A 21,081-nucleotide genomic window follows, 5' to 3' on the forward strand; every position below is an offset into this window, starting at 1 on the left:
CAAGAAAGGTAGTGGATAAAAAAGCAACAGGATGAAATATCATCTTGAGCTTGGGATCTAAGCTTGGGATCAATATCGAAATCTTTGTCAAAGGAGTTTGTCAGTAGCTAAGTACATTGACAAGTTTAGGGAATCTGTTATGAAGTTATCAGAACCTCTTTCTGAGTCGGTGCAAGTAAAGGACTATTTTTTTGGACTGAATGATAGAATTAAAGTAGAAGTTCGGGTTAAGGATGCGAAGATGCTAGATGAAGTAATAGCTATAGCCCTGAACTATGAAGATGCTTAAGGCAAGCCGAGTGGTTTATTCAGCAGGGGCTCAGTACGAGTACCCAAAAAAAGAGTGGGTTTCAAAAGAGGTGCCCATAGCCTAGTGGCCAAGCAGCTTATGTTTTGGATGCCTTCAGCCTCACAATGGAAAGACTATGCACATTATAAAGATGTCAGCTGGCTAAGATGGTAGTCTCAAGATGTGACATGAAAATGCAGGAGAGTCCCAAAGCCGTCCAGATGCAGATCCAACTAGTAGGATCCTCTTAGAGGTCAGTAACTCTGTTATTGCATGTATCTATTGATAAGTTAGTGAATAGTGCACTTTTAACATCTTTTCTAAGCGCATAGCAACGGGGTTTACAGCCTTTAGTTATGCAGAGTTAATTAGATAAAAGGACAAGTAGCAAGTCATTGTGTTGTTTGGCTCAGCATCAACATACAATGCAAGCTCGTGAAGATGCTGAAACTAAAAACTAGTCCATCTGATTAGGCTATAGTCAGGCTAAAAGGTGGAAGTTCTATTGAAGTATGGGACCAAAGGGTTACCGAGTTAGAGTTTTAAATTCAAGACTATGTGGAGAAGTTGGACTTTGAGTTGACTAGACTTGCTTATGTAGATATAGCTCTAGGAAAGGCATGAAGAATCGAGCCGCTGATTGGAAGCACATTTATCAGTTGAAGATTAATTATGTGCAATATGTTCTACGAGGTTAAAAGGATTTGCCTCAAGGACAAGTTCGAAAAACTCCGAAAGAGTTTTTATTTCTTTTTACATCATCGGTATAGTCGATTGGTCATCCGTTAACTAGCACCGATGCTACCCAAGGTTAGTTAATGACCAAGTTGGCTGATCAAATTGCAAAGGAGTTCTCTGATTGTTTGCCTATGGATTACCTCCAGTGCAAAATGTTTGACACAAGATCAAACATATCCCAAGTTCAAAACCTATGAATAGGCCTCCTATAGGTTACTCTTTGCTGAAAAAGCTGTGGTGCAAGGGCAAGTGGAACAATTACTCAAGTTGGGGCAGATTCAGCCCAGTTTCTCACCCGGTTGCTTCGTCAATGATATTGAAAACGAAAAAAGAGGATATCTTTTGTCTTTTTCAATACTTTGAGGAAAGTGAGTCTATTTGTAAATAGAAAGAAAACCATGCTATGAATGGTTGGGACTTGAGTATCTGGGATTCATTATTACTCGAAGGGGTTAAAATGGATTCGAAGAAAGTAGTTGCGATATTAGTGGGGCCAATTCTTCAAAATGTGACTGCGTTGTGCTTATTCTTAGGATTTATCAAATTTTATCAAAGGCATATCAAAAGATATTTCAAGATAGTGTCGACTTTGACTAAGCTAATCTCATGTATAGTTTCTTTTGCTTGGGTACAGAATCAACAAGAGAGTTTGAACACTATAAAGAATGCAGTGGCCTTAGGTCCAGTGTAAAAAATTATTGATCCCCAAAAACAGTTTTTCCTAGAAACCAAGGCATTGCCGTAGGGGCGGTTCTTCGGCAAGAGGGAAGTGGTAAGTAGCCTTTGAAAGCAAGAAGCTTTCTCCTTGTCAGCGTTATTCATGCTTTAAAAGCATGGAGGCATTACTTGTATGGTTTAGGGTTCTATGTAGATGTGGACCACAATACTCTGAAGTGCTTTTGTAAACAGCTTAACTTGAGTGGCCGCTAAGCTAGGTGGGCAGAGCTCATGCAGGAGTTTGATATGAAGATTCCATCCCGAAGCGGGCAGGAGAATACGGTTGCTAATGCATTGTCACACATTGTGCATAATATGAATTCCACGATGTTAGAGAGTGCTTTGATGATCAAGATTAGGGAAACTCAGACCAGAACCATTGGCCTAAGGCTAATGTGATTAAACTCGAGGCAATTGATGACCTGGCATCTAGAAAAGGTCAAACTTGTGCAAGATATACCATAGTGGATGGTATGCTAAAACATAATAATGGCAAGGTAGCTGTATCTAGTCATAATGATCTCAAGTAGAGGGCCATTGGACAGTGCCATGATAGCCCATGTGCGAGACATCCAGGATTTGAGAGAACATATGATCTCTTAAGGTGAGATTTCTTTTGGCTAAAGATGAAATAGCATATTCATGATATGTGACATGGTGTTTCCTGTGTCGAGTGAGTAAGGCAAAATGGGTGAAGCCACCTGGTCTTTTACAACCCTTCGAGATACAAAAAGCAGATGGTCAGATGGAGAAAGTCAACTACACTTTGGAGGATATGGTGAGAGCATATGTATCATTGAGCCAACGTAGTGGTTGCCATTGTTGGAGTTTGCCTACAACGATAGAAAATGTTTGTCTGCAGGAATAAGTTCGTTCGAGTTAAACTATGGTTATAGATTAGTGAATCTAGCTACGCTTGAAATACCTTAGAAAGTGCCCAGCGCCGTGAACTATGTTTTTCAGATGTGAGAGGTGCTAGTACTTGCAAGAGCAAACATCCACCAAGTTATAGATAGAGCTAAGGTGTGTGTGGTTGAAACTAGTCCAAGGAAGGAGAAAAAGTTTTTCTCAAAGTTCCTTCACACTCCAAGTCTTTGGCTGTAGGACAGAGTGCTAACTTATCACCCCTGGTCAATTCTAAAAAGAATAGGCGAGGTATCGTATAGATTGGAATTACCATAGGGTTGTAAGGTGCACCTAGTGTTATCATGTTTCTCGTTTAAAATAGTTTTTGTCGTGGGTGAGGTTGATTTGTAGACTAGATGAGTCTAAAGGCCAAAGACCTAGGTTGTGAATTGTGCCTAGGGGCATATGATTTAAATGTATCCCAAGAAGGGGTAAAAGGGGCACAAGGAAGGCTTTAAGGATTTGACATCTGGCATTTTGGACTTACATAGGAATTGCGAGTTTGTAGGAAAAAACCACATGAGCTAAAATCGAGGTATTGTATTGAAACCATGAGGTGGTTCTATAGACGTTGGTTGGGAAGAAAATCAACTGCGATCACCTGTGATGTTCTTTTGTTTAGTTTGTTCCTTCCAAAATGTGACTGAAAATTGCCAGACACAAGGCAAAAGTACCTTACTCAGTGAAAACCAAACAGATTGGGCAGAACAAGGGTTTTTCAACCTCTCTTAGGGCTGGTACAATTGCAGAACAGCACATTAAATGCCTTAGTACAGAGGCAATTACAGAAATCAGCAAAAACTGCTCCAGCACAGTAAAACTGCACCAAGGCTGGGTGCACTAGACCAAAGCTGATGAAGCAGAGAAAAACGACACCAAGGCTGGTTGAAACAGCCCAAAATAGGAGCAGTTTTCTTCAAAACAGGGGTGGTTTTCTTCATAACAGCATGAGGCCCTTCTGAAATGGTAAAGATTGAAATCAAAACTGCCAAAAACGGAGGTGGCCCAAGGAAACCCTTTGGTGCTGGGGAAAAACCACCAAAACCCACCTAGAAAATAGGCCAGCAAAGGTGGTTTTGATTGAAACATGGACTTTCTGTCCTAGAACAGCTCCTGGATCTCTCTTGATGCCAAAAATGAAGGTGGTGTGACTGTAGTTGACCGGCAAGGGTTGTCACGATGAAATTGAAGGTTTTTACAACATAAGTGTTCCCAAAGGCTTGGGCAAGCATAGGAAGGTACTTGAGAGCAAGGCAGCCTGCTGTAACACTAAATGATAGAGATGGGGACGGACAATACATCTTGGAGAGAACAAAACATGTGAATCCATGAACTGAAGTTGCAAGAATGAGCAACAAAGAGTACAACTGTTGTGAACATGACAAAACCCTAGGGAAACCCAAACTAGGGTTAGAACAACACACGCCTAAACTGAATCACTAACTGTCGTTAGGGGACCCTAGATAAGGAAAAAATGCCCCTAATCCTTCTAGCTAATTCTTATATTGGCACTGCCTTAATATGTTAATGGAGAGTTTGGGTGCCTTCTTGTCATATACACCTATATTAGTAAGTGTGTAGCTGCTTGTCACGTGGACACCATCCTACAAGAGGCACTGGCTGAGCAATAAGTCCTGCATAAGGTTGTTCATAGATTTTAGTCACAAGTTTGGAACAATCTCTGGTCCTAAAAGATCTCGTATTTCTTCTGCCTAGTGGCATAGAAATGTCTTCCGTGGTTAGAGCAGATGATAAGATATGGCACCTATCACTGCTATAGGGCAAGGGACTAGGAGACAATCAATCATTGCTTATTGATCTGCTTGATAGAAAGGGGATGTGACAGTGTTCACTCTGAATAATCTCATGTTTAAGTCATATACGATCCTTGTGTACTCCCTTGGCTCTCGGAGGGGGGGCATTGTATTCACATAAACACCTATCACTGCTATAGGGCAAGGGACTAGGAAACAATCAATCATTGCTTATTGATCTGCTTGATAAAAAGGGGATATGACAGTGTTCACTCTTAATAATCTCATGTTTAAGGCATATACGATCCTTGTGCACTCCCCTGGCTCTCGGAGGGGGGACATTATGTCCACATAAGATGGTTGGTTTCTTTGGATTCTTTGTGAGTGGAGAGGTAGTCATATTTTAGGAGAAACAAAATGCCTCTTGGCACGATCCAGACGATGGTGTATGGGAGATTGTCACTAGCATCATGGCCTAGAATATACGGGTAGCACATTGCAGCCTTGCGATGGCAGGGTGGAAGATTTGACATGTTGGGTTGTATACCCCACCATGCTAGTTGTTGACATCTACTCATAGGTAGTGAACTAGATCTCAGAGAAGCAGACAACATTTTGTAGCAGCCTCAGTGTGGATAGATGACTTTGTATCGTTTTTGGCACCAATGTTTCAACAAGCATAAAGAAGTAGATATTTGGAATAAAGAAATAGTGGGACAATGGGTACTTCTAAGCTTATGTGCCATCTATGTTCTATGTCATCTTCAATCCTATGTAGGTTAAATGTGTCTATTATTTTTTGGTTTTGATTGCATATATTTTGTGGCCCTAGGTACACAACACACTGCAGGCATTGGTCGGTGGTGAGGTGTTTGACCACTCCTCAAAAAATACACAGAAAATGTTTAGTTTTTTGTAGCAATCATTTTTAACACACCACCACCATGTACTTTTCCTCCGCCTTCCCATAAGGACACATTGATGGCATATATAAACATTGATGTACTTTTGTAAGTGTTTGACCACTCCTCAAAAGATACACAGAACGTATTTTTTGTAGTGATCCTTTTTCACACCACCACCATGTACTTTTCCTCCTGAGACACATTGATGGCAAAAATAAGCATAGAGTCGCAAATATGCACTTACAAAGATGAGAGTTATTTATGAAAATGTATGCTGATATACGTTTGTATTTGTACTCAGATTTGTGGTAGAAACGGGATTCAAACCGGAGCAATCACTCTTGGTATTTAACCTTGGCAAGGACATCTTTTGCAGTCTGCTAGGTGAATAAAAATTTACGCTATGAATTGATGATCAAATGTTAGTATGTGCACTCACCTTGTGTAGATACATTGTTTTACATTCCCCCCAATGTGCCTTAAGTAGCTTAACAATTCCTGCAATCGAATGTTTTTGGAATTTTTTTGAGTTTTTATATATTTTCTTGGCAAGCTCACAAATGCTAGATAGCCAGCATCACTAAATGCTTACTGAAAAATAATGAAGTTATTCAGATTAGGAATATGCAAAAAGCATTCTTTCCTTGTCACATCCAAATTTCAAGCTCAAATGCTTATTTACTGCATGGGCCTGGCTAATATAATTTGAGCTTACTATGGGAAAATCTTGACAATCATCAATTCACCTGGTTCAACAGATGGAAAAAGCTTTGAGGAGTCTGAGGAATTGTTCAGAAGAAATATTTTGTCTCTAAATGCCAAGGGCCTTGGTGCTGATTCATATATGACATTCTCCCCCATCGATTTAAGAGAAATAACCAATTTTTATGTCTTCACGTAGGCAATCCATTTTTTTTTGCACTTGTTCAAGTCTTCAATCTTTTTTATGCAACTACAATTGCATTGGGGTTCCACATAATGGAATATTATATTCTAGAATTTCCTCCATGTTTTGCATCAAATTGTTTAAAGCCAAACCTAAAAAATGGACAAAATCTCATTTTTCCAAGGATGCAAGGTGCTCGTGAAGTAGTGACTAGTCAATGTTCTAGGTGGCAAACAATAAAGTGAAAGAGAAGTATTTGTTTTAAACATATATGCAGAACTTGGGAAGTATTGTTAGCTCTTTCTTTCTTTCTTTCTTCAATGAAAATAGACTTCTATTAAGTATGAATGAAATTCGCAAGAGCAAGCTCAAGGCAAAATAATCATGCAATGCACAAGAAACACCCTGAATGGGCCAAGAAAAAGCTCCTTAGAGCTATGGTTAGCTCTTTCTATGTAGCCACTCTCTCCAAATTCTTCTTATTCTTCGTTTTCTTTCTTTTCTTTTTTTGGGCATGAAATAGACTTCTATTAACCATGAAAGAAACAACCAAGAGAAACACATACTGCAAAGCATGAAAATTCGATGGTAAAATACCACTCACAAAGTCTGAATAATTGAAAAAATAGATAAGAACTAAGAGTGAGGAAATAATATTTAAAGCTTCGCATAATCTCCTTCAAGGGACATTGTTGGGATAGAGGTCATTGACCCACCAATGATAAACCATAGCAAGGAGCAAAGGGGTGTGTGATATCTGTATAGAGTGGGAAGTACAAAGGGGCTGCCATATGTCCATAAGTTATGAGTGTGCGGTACTAAGGGGCTGCCATATGTCCATAAGTTATGAGTTCCACATGGGCACATCATATGTGGTGGCAAATAGAGTTGTCACATAGGCAATTCAGAGACTGCCATATGGGTAGCAAAGGCTGTATGAAGATACATCATAGGATGCCACATAGGTGGCAATGGCTACATGATTCAGACCTTGTGAACCTACAAAGAAGGCCAGATCTAAGGAAAATCGATTAGTTCAATAGGCCATTGGTCGGTTGCCATGTGGTAGTTGACCATTTGTCGATTGTGGGTTGGCCCATAAGCACAACTTGTCAACCTAATTTTGAGGGCTAGCGGTTCACTGAGGGTCAAATTTTCCCATGCTCACCTAGAATGCCAACTCATGCCTGTGATGGCCTGAAAGAGGAAAGGGCATAGGGAACTCCGGAGTCTCTCCAAATCAGCTTTGGAGGGTCTCCAACCCATGGCAGCAATTTGAAACTTCATGGCATTACTTGTTGTCAACTCGAACAAGGGGGAGGTCCTTTGTGTGGTTGTTTGCTATAGTTCACCCGCACGGGATCCCATTGAAGGAACTTCATGGGACAGCCCCAAAAAGCCAAAGCCTCCAAGTATCAAGAGGGATATCCTATAGTTTTCTTACTATGTAGCCACTCTCCCAAGTTCTTCTTATTCTTGCCATCTAATCCTATCTACTCCCTCCTCCTTCCTCCTACATGCTGCCTACACTCTCCGCCTAGCCTAGCCTACCCCGCCTACTACAGCAACGCCAACGCGCAGCAGCAGTGCCAGCAGCAACACCTCTGTCGCCGCCCTAGCGGCCCTAGCCCCACCGTCGTCAGCAATAGCACCACGACCATCCCCCGTCGTCAGCAACAGCACCACCGCCAGGACTTCCAGCCACCGCTAGTACCCTTAACTCCTAGTTGGGCCGAATCCCAGCCCAGTTGGGGGGTTAGCTCAGCCACGGGTAGCAGCAGATATGGCTAGCAATGAATGGCCAAGCCTCTCCTTAACCCCCCCCGCCCTCCCCCCCCCCTCGATCCTAGCAGCCTCAGCCAGCAAGGCCCGATATGCCACAGTTGCAGCGATGACACCTTCTCCGTATGCACATGTCCAATATGCCAAGACACCCTCTTCGTATGCACACACATACCTACGAGGAGGCCTAGATTGACCCATAATTGGGCACCGTGAACAGATATTTTATTTACAGGACCAGATATTTGAGTTAGACATGCAATTGGCAGATGAAGTAGCTAGAATTCAGGTTCTTGAGGGACATGGCAAGTAGGCAGTACTTGATGAGGCTATCAAATCTTGCAAGGCTCCCCCCCCTACCCACCAGCTAGTCTCTACAGTCAAAGCTCTAGTTCACATTGAAGTATAGACCGCTAAGAAGCTACATCATTTTTTTCTCTCTCTACAGGTTTCAGACTTCTCTCTCTGTAGAAATTGTTAGAATATGAAGCCAAGTTGAGTCAGTTTGGTGTGTTCTAGTGTGAGTTCTAGTCTAGTGTATTCTATGGATGCCACATGTCATATAAAGAGCTATCCCGTATGCATAGGTGTTCATATGTGTGTGTGTGCTCTTATATAAGAGTTGTACTTGTCTAGTGTCAAATCAATCAAGTATCAAGCTACAAGCTCGTTGGTCTACATGTGAGTGCTCTCATTTTTGTTCATTGCTCTAGTCATTTCATTTCCATTTCATTATGTCTCCTTTTTAGTATCACTTCCTCTCTCCCTAGCCTACCCTGTCTCTCTCTCTCTTTCCACCATGTTCCTTCATGTGGTATCAGAGCCTCCCTTCCTACCTTCCCCTTCTTCTTGCTCTATCTAGAGGATGAGAGAAGCCCGCAAATGGAAGCTCCCCTCTCCTCTAAGGTAGAGCCTCCCTTCCCTTAGCCTCGCCATGGTTCCTCGCCATCACATACTTTGGTGTCCTAGTGATTGCTCTAGGTCCTCGTTTGTGAGTTCAGCTCACTCCTGCATCATTTCGTGGTTCTCCCTCAGCATTGGCGGACATTCCTCGTCAGTTGGTCGCCAAAAACTTGTTTTGGAGCAGTCCAACAGCTGTTTTTTGACCTTTTGAGGTCTGATTTTGATGTTTTTTGACATTTTGGCACTGCTTAAACATAAACGACCCTGTCCCGCACCATTTTGAGAAAAGATTTATTTGATTTTTTGTCCGTACAGCTGTACGGACGTCCATACGGACCTCTATAGGCGGATGCGCGACGGTGCCAGGAGTCCGTACAACTTGTCAGAAGGTGATTCCGAGCAGTTTTAGGCTACTTTTTGGCATTTTTTGCTCAGATTTGGACTCCTGTGACCTCCACCAGTGATTTGAGCTTCCTGAGCTTACCACAAGTCATTTTGATTGTACTGACACTCCAGTACATTGACTTGAGGCTTTCGACAGTGGGGAATACTCTTTTCACACCTCGTCATCTCCTACAGTACATTTTCGCTCAGTTTTTTGAGCACTTTCGCTCATTTTTTTGAGCCTCTTCTGTGCATTCGGTGACTCTTTGATCGGCACATTGAGAGTCATTATGTGATTGCCCTTGGTGGCTGCTTCCATGGTCTTCATCGACACATCTTCCGAGGCATCCTTGACATGAGCATCTTTGACACATCATCGACGAGCAGGATGAGCACACTTTTGTGCGGCAACTACTTCGGGCACATGGGTTCTCTGCCCCTGCTATGCATAAAATAAATGAAATGAATGAATGCAAATAAACCATTTGTGTTGAGTCAAAGGTTCTCTACCTTGGATAGTCCTCCTAAAAAGATGTATTTTCCTATTTTGTTTTGGTGTGTGGCTCCATGTCTCTCATTAGCCCCTGGAGCCAGGAGGGGAAGTACTGTGGGAGCCCTATATTGGCTTTGATAGGTTTAGAGAGGGATGTATTGTGGGAGCCATGTATTGGCTTTGATAGGTCTCGTTATCAGGCCTGGCCGAGTTCCAGGATGGTGGTGTATTCCTAGACCTATGAGCTGGTCATGTAGCCATGCTATAACGTGAGCCTCTGAGCATGTTGAGTCTCAAGCCATGAGAGTGCTTGGATCAACCTCTGAACACACTCAGACTTTAGCCTCTGAGTTACATAGGGTGCATAGTTTGATGACCGTCATTGTCATGTTCTGTTCTTGGTTCCATTCCAATAGTCCCTCACCTTAGACCATCAATGTCATGTTCTGTCCTTGGTTCCATTCTAGTAGTCTCTCCTTGCCTTCATGGGGGGATGTTAGAATATGAAGCCAAGTTGAGTCAGTTTGATGTGTTCTAGTATGAGTTCTAGTCTAGTGTGTTCTATGGATGCCACGTGTCATATCGGGAGTTATCCCATACGCATAGGTGTTCATATGTGTGTGTGCGCTCTTATATAAGAGTTGTACTTGTATAGTGTCAAATCAATCAAGTATCAAGATACAAGCTCTTTGGTCTACATGTGAGTACTCTCATTTTTGTTCATTGCTCTAGTCATTTCATTTCCATTTCATTGTCTCTTTTTTAGTATCACTTCCTCTCTCCCTAGCCTACCCTCTCTCTCTCCCTCTTTCCACCATGTTTATTCAGAAATATCTCATTTTCTTCACCCCTGGAGCAGCAACAGCATCCCTTCCTCTTTCCCCTACCTTGGAGCAACAGAATCACTCTCTCTCTAAAGCATTACTCCCTTACAATCTTTCTCTCTCTACTGTTCCAGCCCTTTTGATGCAGAAATCAGCCTCTTCTCTGCATTTTTGGGACAGAAGAAGCATCTCCTTACCATCTCCTAGCCTTGAGCATCCATAACACTCTCTCTCTAAAGCATTACTCCAATACAAGATTTATCTATCTAGCTTGAAGCACCTATCTCTGAGTTTTTCTCTCTCCAGTCCCAAGCTTTCATCTATTCCAGCAAGAGGGGCTGCAAAGACACCAAGGGCACCTCAACCAAGGCAACCAATGAAAAAGGGAGCTTGATTTAGGGCTTGAAAATAAGTTTTTCATTGTGATTTTCGTTCCCTCTTCTAGAGATCTAGATTGTACAACTAATGTCATGCGGGCATCTTCCTTGCGGATTGTGGTGCCCCTGAAGTCCATTTCTCACTAGATCCAGCCTTTCAGATTCACGTCTTGTATATAGCTCAACTTGAGCATTCCGAGCTCTGCAATTGTGTCTTTGTCCTGTCTCTCTCTCAAGAGTCTGAGTCTAAGGTTGTGAGGTGGATTGCACCTTGGTCTTGTATCTCCATTTGAGCAATAAAAGAGCCTGGATAGGGGGGGGGGGGCGTCTTAGCCCCTCAACCCAAGTGCAACTGTATATATCTCTCACATGTTGTTCTAAAGCTCATTTCAGTTATGCAAGCTCTTATTCATGCAATATCCCATTTCAACTTGCATCTATGTGCATATTGAAAGGTCTGTACAAATAGCATATAAATTCCTTGGTTTAAAGTGTCGAAAAGCGCAGAGTGGTTTCAGAAATCAGTATCATTACAAATGGGGACAGATTGAGGATGGCAGCATTGACCTCATTTACTGTTCCACATCAGACAATGTGGTAGATATCTTCACAAAGGCCTTTTTACTAAAGAATCTATTTTGGGAAGGCCTTGAGAGATCATTAATCATTAAGAAGGGTAGTCAAGTAATTGTTCATTTTTGCCTTTGTATTACTACCCATAGGTTTCTAATTATCCTATCACAGGATGAATTTGTGCAACCATAGTACTTTATAGGCCCTAGGTACCTTTGATATTGTTTCCAAGTACTTTGATCTTATCTTTGAGGTGTGAATGAGGTGTGAATTGTAGGAATATATACAAATATATTAAGGTATTCACGTCACGTGGAATGAATTATTCCACTACATATTTTGGTTATATGATTTTATACCACTAAATATAACCTCAAGCACCAAAAGGTTTTCCATGGCAGCGTGTCATGTGGAATGAATTTATTCTTGATGATCATGGCAGACCTATTGGTGCTTGTGGTTATATATAGTGGTCCAAATCAAAGAGAGGTTCCTCTGTTGGCTCATCCCACTTCAGGTCATAGGTCTCCGATGAGATATAGGTGGGGATACCTTAGTCTTTGATGTGGACTAGGGCCAGATTATCCAATCCATGGTTGAGATATTCTTGTGGATGCATGTTTGAGCCTATCAAAATTGTGGGACACTTGGAGCAAATATCCCCATCCGAAGGGCATACATTTGGGCTCTTAAAGGGTATGGCTTTATGGGGTGTCTCCATACTAGGATTCTGAGGAGTGGGAGTGGATCGATGCAGAACGATGAGAAGTGGACCTATCCCATTCCATCGACACTCTTTACCACTTCCCAACTTGAAGATGCCATCTAGACGTTGCAGAATGGCAAAAAGAGATTGATTTTTCTTTTCTTGAGGGAACTCCAAAGTCCCTCCAGATGAGCTTTGGAGTTTCTCCAGCCTTGATAGCAATTGGAAACTTCCAGGCATTACTTATTGTCAACTTGAACAAGGGGGAAGGGCGGGGGATTTGTGGGGTTGTTTCCTTATAGTCTATCCGCTCGCCTAGATTCCATTGAAGGAACTTTATGGGACACTCCCAAAAATCCAAATCCTCCAAGTAACAAGAGGGATAACCTTGAGTTTTTTTCTATGTATCAACTCTCCCAAATTCTCTCTCTCTCTCTCTCTCTCTCTCTCTCTCTCTCCATGGTGAAGGCCCCAACATCATTGGCTACATCTTGGGGTCTTTGGCTTTAATTTCAAAGAAAACCAGCCTTAGAGTTCATGCCCTTGTGCCAAGAGCTGATCTCTCTTCTTTGTCCTTTCACACGACGTTACCATATTCCACATACACTATTCACACATTTACTTCCACTTGTTATCAATATCACTTTGACCATAATTAGACACAATATATGGTATGTTCCTGCTAAAATTTCGTACATTCACATGCCCAGGCACGTTACTAAATTTCTCAAGCTGCAGCTCCCTGATCTCCCGCCTCAGCCCCCCCCTCTCGCCTCCTTCCGCCTCAGCCTCCACCTCTGCCTCGCCTCCCCCTTTCACCTCCCTCCCGCATCCTCTCCTCCCCGCCTTCTTCCACTTCTCCCTCGCCTCCTTCCACCCGTAGGCCGCCGCTCCCCGCCCTTCCCACCTCCTCCCTCCGGCAGCCTCCGCCTCCGTCCCGCTCCTTCATGCCTCCCTTCCGCCGCCTCGCCTCCTCTCACCGCCTCCAGCCTCCCCCGCTCCTCCTCGCCTCCTTCTCGTCCTCCTGCCCTCTCTCCGCCCATGCTGCCTCCCCGCCCTCTCCTTCCGGCCCTTCGCCTCCTTCCGCCTTCTTCCGCCTACCTCTGCCTCCCGCATCTTCTCACCTCCGTGCTTCCATTCCTCCTAACACTCTCCCCCCTCCGCCCTCTCCTCGCCTCCTTCACTTTGCCTCAGACCCCTTACCTCTACCTCGCCTCCTCCTCAACTCCCTCCTCATGTCCTGTTCGTCCCCTCTTTGCCTTCTCTTCTTTGAGGGCTCTCCCTCTCCATTGGTAGTCAACTGTTGGGGTGTGTTCCCCCGCAGTTGGCCCTTGGTTTCTTCCCCACCCTTTGGGCAATGGTGAGCGGTTTGTTTGTCTTCGGGGAAGATCTTCTTGGTGGTGAGACCCTTGGCTCAATGGCACCACCCTCGAATCCCACAACCATTAAGATTCTTCTTTTCCCAACTGACAAGCAACAGGTGAAGCATGCAGTTCGGTCACTTCAGGACAATACGATCATGGACAGAATTGTGGGCCTCACGCCTACAAGGAGACAGGTGCGAGAGTGGATCCAAGCGAGCTTGGCACTAGAGGGAGACCACATTCAGGAGGTCACCATCTACGGAAGAGGCGTATTCCTCATCCAGCTGAGCTCCCCCAACACTACCTCGACACTCGTGGAGCAAAGCCCCATTCTCCTTGACCCGCATCTGGTGAATCTCTTTCCTTGGTACCATGGCTTTACAGTGAAGGACGACACACCATGTTCCCCGTTTTTCGGCTACTCTCCGCTTCCCAGGGCTCCCAAAGGAGTATCGAGCCATCCTCCCCTCCATTGGTAGGGCATTTAGCACCGTGCTCGAGTCTCCGCCGGATTCCGCCGCTTCAGTGGTAGGAGACGACGGGGTCCCTAGGATCAGACTGGTGGTTGACAGCCCAGGATCCCTCCTAGAGTTGATCCTACTAGAGACCCCCGAAGGCGGCACACTTCGCCAGCGAGTGGAGATTTCTGGGATACCAAGCCAGTGTCTTCATTGCAGATAGATGGGTCACCTAGCCAGAGATTGCCCCTGCGGCCAAGGCTGTGCCCCTCGCCTCCAACCCCACAGAGTAGACCGAGTCAGCAGGCCAGAGCCCAGCACCCCCCCAAACAGGAACAGCATGAGTCTCAGACCCCTTGGGTGACCCCCTCAGAAGGGGACTGGACTCAGGTTAAAAAGAAAAAGAAACCAAGCAAACAGGCCCGCAAGCATCACAGGCAAATGGCTAGAGGCAGAGAGAGAGACAGGGTTTTTCGAGAGGCACCTGAGGAGGAGCAGTAGCAGGAGCCCTTACGTGGAGATCCACCTCCCCCAGTGGCATGGGCCACTGTCCAGCCAGAGGATCCTCCTGTGACAGAGGTTCAGCGTCGGCACTCACCCTTGCATCAGTAGTGAGCCCCAGGAGCTCCTGACACTATGATGGCAGAAGCTGCGGATGTTAGCCCGGCAGCGGCTGAGGAGGAGCTTGTCCAGATCCCCGGTGAGCCTGATCAGCAAGCACGGGGCGTTGGGTTTGCCCAACTCCCCCCCGCCCCCGCCCCCCTCCAGATCCCACTCCCTCTCCACCCCCCCCCCCCCTTCCTCCTGGATTTACCCTACCCCCTCCCCCCCCCCTCGCCCCTCCTGCTTTGGTCACCCTCACCACCCACCCCCCTCCCTCCACCTCCCTTTCTCCCCCTTCCCCCTCCGCCTCCCTCTCCACCTTCTCAGCAGGTTCTTCAGCCCCCCCCCCCCCCGCCTTGACACCCCTGTCAGTAGGCAAGGGTAAGACGATGTCCCCTTTTGCTTCCTCACCACAACATCTAGTCTAGTCAGGGAGGGAGCTAGAGGGAAGGGGATCGCGTCTTCCCGGTCAACAGCTCCCCATCTCTAGCCTGGACGTCCGTTACCATGGGACTTTAGGAGATTGGGGCCCTGAAACTATCTAGAGCTTCTGGACTCTTACCCTCTACCCTTGGAGGTAACGCTTGTGGTTTTGCATCCACCGGAAAGGGGGTTTGATTAGCGTAGTGGGCTCCCAGACATGCCCAGTATGAAAATTCCAGTTCGCATCCAAAGGGTTGGAGAAGTGGCCCCCAGTGGTGTTTGATGCTATTATGGGAGATCAGATTTCACGCATGATGGACGAGTGATGGGGCCAGAGGGACTGGACCTATGGCACGCCCATGGCGCGAAGGTGAATTTTCAGCTAGGCTTCACGCGAGAGGGGGATTCTTGGATTGTTGGAGGGGACTTCAACAACCTGGAGTTTGGGGAGGACAAGCAGGGCGGCACCTCCTTCTCTGAGATGCCAACAGCAGCAAAGCGGAACACCTGGGAGCAGTTCATTTCATGATCCGTGGCAAGAGCCAGATTTCAGCAGGATAACTGGCAGCCTCCTCTTCTCTTTTGGACAGAGGAGACATGATGGACTGCTTGAGAGGCTAGGCCGCTTCTATGTTGGGAACTGGGCACTGCATAGAGACGGCTCTACAGGGATTCTGGCAGGTACCACGATGTCAGACCACTCTCTAGTAGTAGAGCAGCCCCACTGAGGTCTTCCCCAAAAGGGGGTCCGCATTCCAGAGGACCTCCTGCAGGACGAGGAGATTCTAGAAAGCCAAAAGAAAAGAGTAATCTTTCTATTCCTGAGGGATTTCCAAATCCTACGCCAAAAGTTCTTCTGCACCGTTGCAGAAATCTGAAAACTATCCCAGTGCTAGAGGGCCTCCAACCTCTACTGCTGAGCTGAAACCTCCGGGCATTTCTAACTGTGAAGCGAAAGAAGGGAAAGCTCTTCTCTCGATGCCCCTCATCAATCCATTCCCACTCCCCTGGGTCCCACTACAAGAACCTAATAGGGGAACCACCATACTGCCAGAGTCTTCAAGACCCCGACGCAAGGAGAATAGGATCAGGGTCAAGATACCACTGTGAATCCCTGCCCCACTCCATGAATCCTGCAATCCTGACAAGATGAAATGCAACCTCCAAAAGAATATCATCAGAAGATCTGATAAGTCTGCCTCTCGACTGAACATCAAAGACAAGGGTATCCTCATATGCAGTGAGGATTTGGATGGGAGTCCTCAGGATTATGACCCGTATGCAGAGTCTTCAGAGGGACTACACTTAGGGGATCGTGGCTTGGTTGACTGAGGGAGGACACGCGTTCCAGATTGATGAGATCTCCCCAACTTACCGGATACAGGGTCAGAGCATTCAAAGGATAGAGCTCCATGATAGCCTGGCTCCTCCTCCTCCTCCAGAGTACAACGTTTGGGAGGTAGTAGCCAGTATCACTGCGTGTGGAACATTTGGGTTGCTCGCTGCACTCTGGTAATGGGTGAGCATCCCGTTTCACCCTCGGCTACCTTGGTCGCCATATGGCAGGATACACCCTCCGCTCCACCTGGAAGCGTGGGACCCCAAGCTCTAGGATGACTGTCGCAAGGCGTACTCGATTCTGCAAGGCTTGGCCTGCAAGAGTTTTTTACATTTTCACTCCGCGAGGGATTCCCTGGTTGTATAGTCCCCCCACCTGGCTGTTAGCCCTAGTACCAGAGATCCCCTAGGCAGTGAGCTAGTTTCTCTGGAACAGGCCGGTTTTTCTTTTAGCCTTTTTTCGGTTTATATCCATACTTAACACCTTCGGGGCTGTCTTCACATAAGGGATTGTGCCATGTGGTTTACCTGGATCGTGGATATTGGCCATAGGCATTGCAGGCTCACGAGCTAGTCCAATGTTGGGCCATAAACCTTACCCATGACCTCTATGTGTTTGGGGTTGAGCTCGATGAGCTCTATGATTGGGTTACGCCTACCTTGGAAAACCATCTTGCGGATTTGTGACCTTGGTAGTTGCTTCATAACCCATAGTTGAGTATTGAAGTGCTCGGCACTAGGATAAAGCACCTGATCTTCATGTGAAGCAACTTCCTCCTGCAGTCAGTTACCTCGATCATCTTCACCAAGCCAGAGAATTGGAATCAAAATCCATGAATCACCGTCTCAAACACTTTATTGTATTGCCTGGTCTTTTTTGTAATTTGGGATCTCCTAATCTTTTCAGAAAGATAGAAGCATTATCTTTTCATACCTTTGTTTGAAGATTAGACTTAACTGAAGTTTCAATGTTCACTAAACAGAGATAATCCAAATTGAGTACATGTTTAGAGAGTTTTACTTGTGCAGATTTTTTCAGCATCATGCTTTGTACAAATGTTGCTTTTCAAAGGGATGCTGTACAGAAATTCACAAAGAGATTGTCCATATAGAAACAGCTTTAATACCACCCCTGTTGGAAGCTTTGAGTAAAGAAGAATTGGAAGCACAACAAAAGGTATTTTCATACATTATTAATCGTGCATAGATTTACTTTGAGACTGGACAGGTTCTAATCTTTGTGACTGCAAGCTGCAATGGTCAAACATTTAGCAAAGTAATTGCTATGTATTTAAATAGATAGAAAAAGAAGCGTTAGAAGCAGAGGAAAGAGCAAGACAAGAAGCGATTGCCAAAGCTGAAGCTGAAAGAGTAGCTGCAGCAGAAGCTGCTCGAATCGAAGAGAATAAAAACAAACCTCCAACTCTAGAGGAAGCTGTGGAGTTCATTGTTCGTGAAAAATTGGAAACATTCAAGGAATCTTTCTTCGAAGGATGCTTTTTACAGCAAAAAGCACTTCTTGAGAAGCTAGAGCAACTAGAGATTATTGCTGGTCTGCCAAGTGATAATAAAGCAAGGAAGTCATAATTAGGAACAACTTGCACATTGAGGATGGAGGTTATGTTATTAGGAACAACCTGCACACTTCTGTGTCACATATGGATACACACGTTCTTGGAACTACTCTACCCTTCCTTTCAGAAAGATTTTGAGGGGATTAAAAATGTTGAAAGAAAAAGGACAAAAACATGTTTTCTGATGTTTAATTGAGAGCGGGGGAAAAAAGTTGTTCTGCAAAAGGCCACCTTGAACATGTGATGAGATTTGTTCACTTTGTACTTGACACCGCAAATCTCATATAAATTTTCATGGTACTTAATTGATTGGATCATATTTGAAGGGAATGTTGATCGTTCCTTTTTCCCAAACAAATGAACTCGTATTTTTTATGACCAATTGAAATCCAGGATAATGTCTTGTGAAAACCTCATACAAAATCATGTTAAAAAGGAATGAGGCAGTCACAACCAATTCACCATGAATTACCCTTGTAACTCGCTCGGCTATAATGTGCATTCCATTGTTCCTTCTCAGTTGTATTATTTTGTCATCAACTTGATGGAGGGTAGTTGTATGTTGAATACTCCTCTTGGAGGCTATTATGGAACCTCTTCACAATGTCAAGTTGGAAATTCAATGCCATAGAGTGATAAGTGCCTCCAAATGCTCATTTTCAAATGCCTGAATTTGCACTTCTCCCACCATAATCTGGCAAGGAGGTATGTAATAGGTTTGGCCTGTCCTAGCACAACTTACAGACTCACACTGATAGGAGGCCAATTTGTTGCATACAAATTCAATTTCACCAGTAGGGAGCTAACAATAGCATGGCCAGGTCACGGTTTAAGAAAGGGCAATTTGGATGGGGCAAGAATAATGAGAACGGGGGCAACAAGAAAGTGGAAGCATGTATTTTGATGGTGGTCATACTTGTTTGCACCCTACATCACAACTCTTGTGATAAATGTCCATGATGGAGGATGCAAAAGAACTTTGAGATAAAAATTGAAGGTGAGAGGAGGACGAAATTAGCTTCTCATACAATAATTTGCCATGTCTTCTTGCATCTCTATTACAAAGCTTTCCCCTTGAATAAGAACTTCTACGCATGACCTAAGATCTCCCTTTTGTGGTTGCATTTATAGTTAGGTATAGAAGGGGGATGTAGCTCATCAATTTTTCTAGAGAGGATGCACATTTTCACATGGGTAAGGCCAAAGTTTGTACTTAAGGTGGCCCAAGAGGTCAAGTAAGATGGTGATCTAAAGTTGGCCTATCAAGGATGGGGGTTTCTTTTCATGGAAATTCTTGCAAGAGCAATGGATAGAGGAGATTGTATTCACACCTATTATATGATTGATGTGCATGCTTGGGAAACGTGAAGACAAGCATGGATAGATGAATGAGAGAACTATTTTTTACGTAGGGTGCAAATTAGCCTTTGACAAAGGTATATCACTCTAATTATCGATCGTGCTATGACTAAATTCTAGTCATGTGCGCAAATCTCAATTTAAAATTCTCCCCAAAGTAAGATGAGAATATGGATGCATTAATGCACAATGATTGATAGTATAGAATGTTGATCTTCTTGAATGGTTCAATAAATGGTCACTTACAATTTGTTTCTCATTGTTATTGATGTGTTGAATTTGGAAGGACCTAACATGTAAGAATTATATGTTTTGTGATCCATATTATAGAGGCAAAAGATCTAGTACATGTGATTTCTATTTGTTGTGCATCTCTCAGCCACACCACAGTACCCACGGAGAGAAAATGTTTGGTGCCCACACTGTATGGCCAACCATACAGTCGATGAATGCCCAATTGTGAGGAGTAGACTCAACCGACCAGAAGTGGCTCAACCCCCATGATTATGGTGTCCATTTGCAATGTTGCAGGACATGATGTAAATACCTATTTCTACAATATGAGGGTAGCACAATCTCGACCCCAACAATACCAATAGCTGCCAATCCTAGTATATAGGCAACCAGTACTAGCACCTAATGCACAAGTGCCACGCCGCCTCCCGGTGAGGACACAAGTGCCTCAACTATTGAGGAATCCCAATCCTCCACAATATCCTCAAGCTCCCAATCTTGCTTCAGTAGTTTCAGTGCAACAACTCCAACTTGAAGAGCTGGAACCTTACTATGAGTATGAAATAGAATATCCTATGTACTACATGTATGGTGCCGAAGGACTCATTTCAATGTATGCTAATCAAGTAAGTCCCACAACATATCGAACACCCATCAGGTGTTTCGATTGTGGGAAAAACCACCCCGTAGTGGAATGTCCACACAAGGAATGTGGAGTTGGGAATGCATGCATGGATTGTCCATTAAGAGCAAAGCCTCAACCAACCAAGGAATTAAAACTTGATGTAAACCTTGGGGATGATCAGTGTGGAAAATCACAGTGTGGCAATACAAAGTGTGGTATCGCAGCCATTCTTGATCATAACAAGACAGCAAAAAGAAGCGGTAAGACAAAACATCCTTTCCACTCAAAAAGCAAGGAGCCCTCTAGCAAAACAAGCCACGCGAATCCCATAACTTAGTGAGGTCATGCCCAGCACATCTACAGACAGTGCCACATAAGAAACAAAGGAAGCATACCCCAACACTGAAACTGAAAAAGCTCGTTATCAAGCCTTGAAGCAATGGGTACAACAAGAGCAAGAGAAATTTGAGGCATACAAGATAGCAATAGTAGAGGTCAGAGCATCTTCATCACCAAGCATTGACACAGTGATTCATCCCAACAACTTCGAAAGGGTAATGGAGCAACATGCAAAACATCCCCAATTGGATGGTACTGCACTAGCCAGTTTGATAAGCTACCCCGTCACGATGCCGATTGGAATCTTACTGAGAAATTGCCCTACAATGTGGGAGAGTTCAAGTGATGGATAGAATCTTCACAATACTTCCCCCCACCTGATGAAAAGGAAAAGGTTATTTCAGTAAAATTTGGTGCTAGGGATGACATAAAAAATGTAACCATCCTATTGGAGCATAAAGCCTTTGGCTAATACCCTGCAATAGTGGACAGTAGAGCCGGTGTAAACATTTTAGCAAAAGATCTTT

General features: G+C 44.4%; 1 protein-coding gene across 1 annotated transcript in view; it reads left to right on the top strand.

Annotated features, from left to right (window-relative positions):
• The window catches only part of LOC147885621 (uncharacterized), a 48,411-nt gene extending 30,251 nt beyond the window's left edge, over window positions 1-18,160 (top strand). The window contains exons 4-7 of the mRNA XM_087396858.1: window positions 5,611-5,693; window positions 6,068-6,206; window positions 17,453-17,600; window positions 17,723-18,160. Of these exons, the coding sequence (XP_087252984.1) occupies window positions 5,611-5,693; window positions 6,068-6,206; window positions 17,453-17,600; window positions 17,723-18,010 (658 nt within the window). The 3' untranslated portion in view covers window positions 18,011-18,160. The remainder of the gene's footprint in view (window positions 1-5,610; window positions 5,694-6,067; window positions 6,207-17,452; window positions 17,601-17,722) is intronic.
• The last annotated feature ends 2,921 nt before the right edge of the window (window positions 18,161-21,081 follow it).

This window comes from Dipteris shenzhenensis, chromosome 25 (genome assembly GCF_047967505.1).
Source record: "Dipteris shenzhenensis isolate YYH24624 ecotype China chromosome 25, Dip_SZ_1.0, whole genome shotgun sequence".
Classification (NCBI taxonomy): domain Eukaryota; kingdom Viridiplantae; phylum Streptophyta; class Polypodiopsida; order Gleicheniales; family Dipteridaceae; genus Dipteris; species Dipteris shenzhenensis.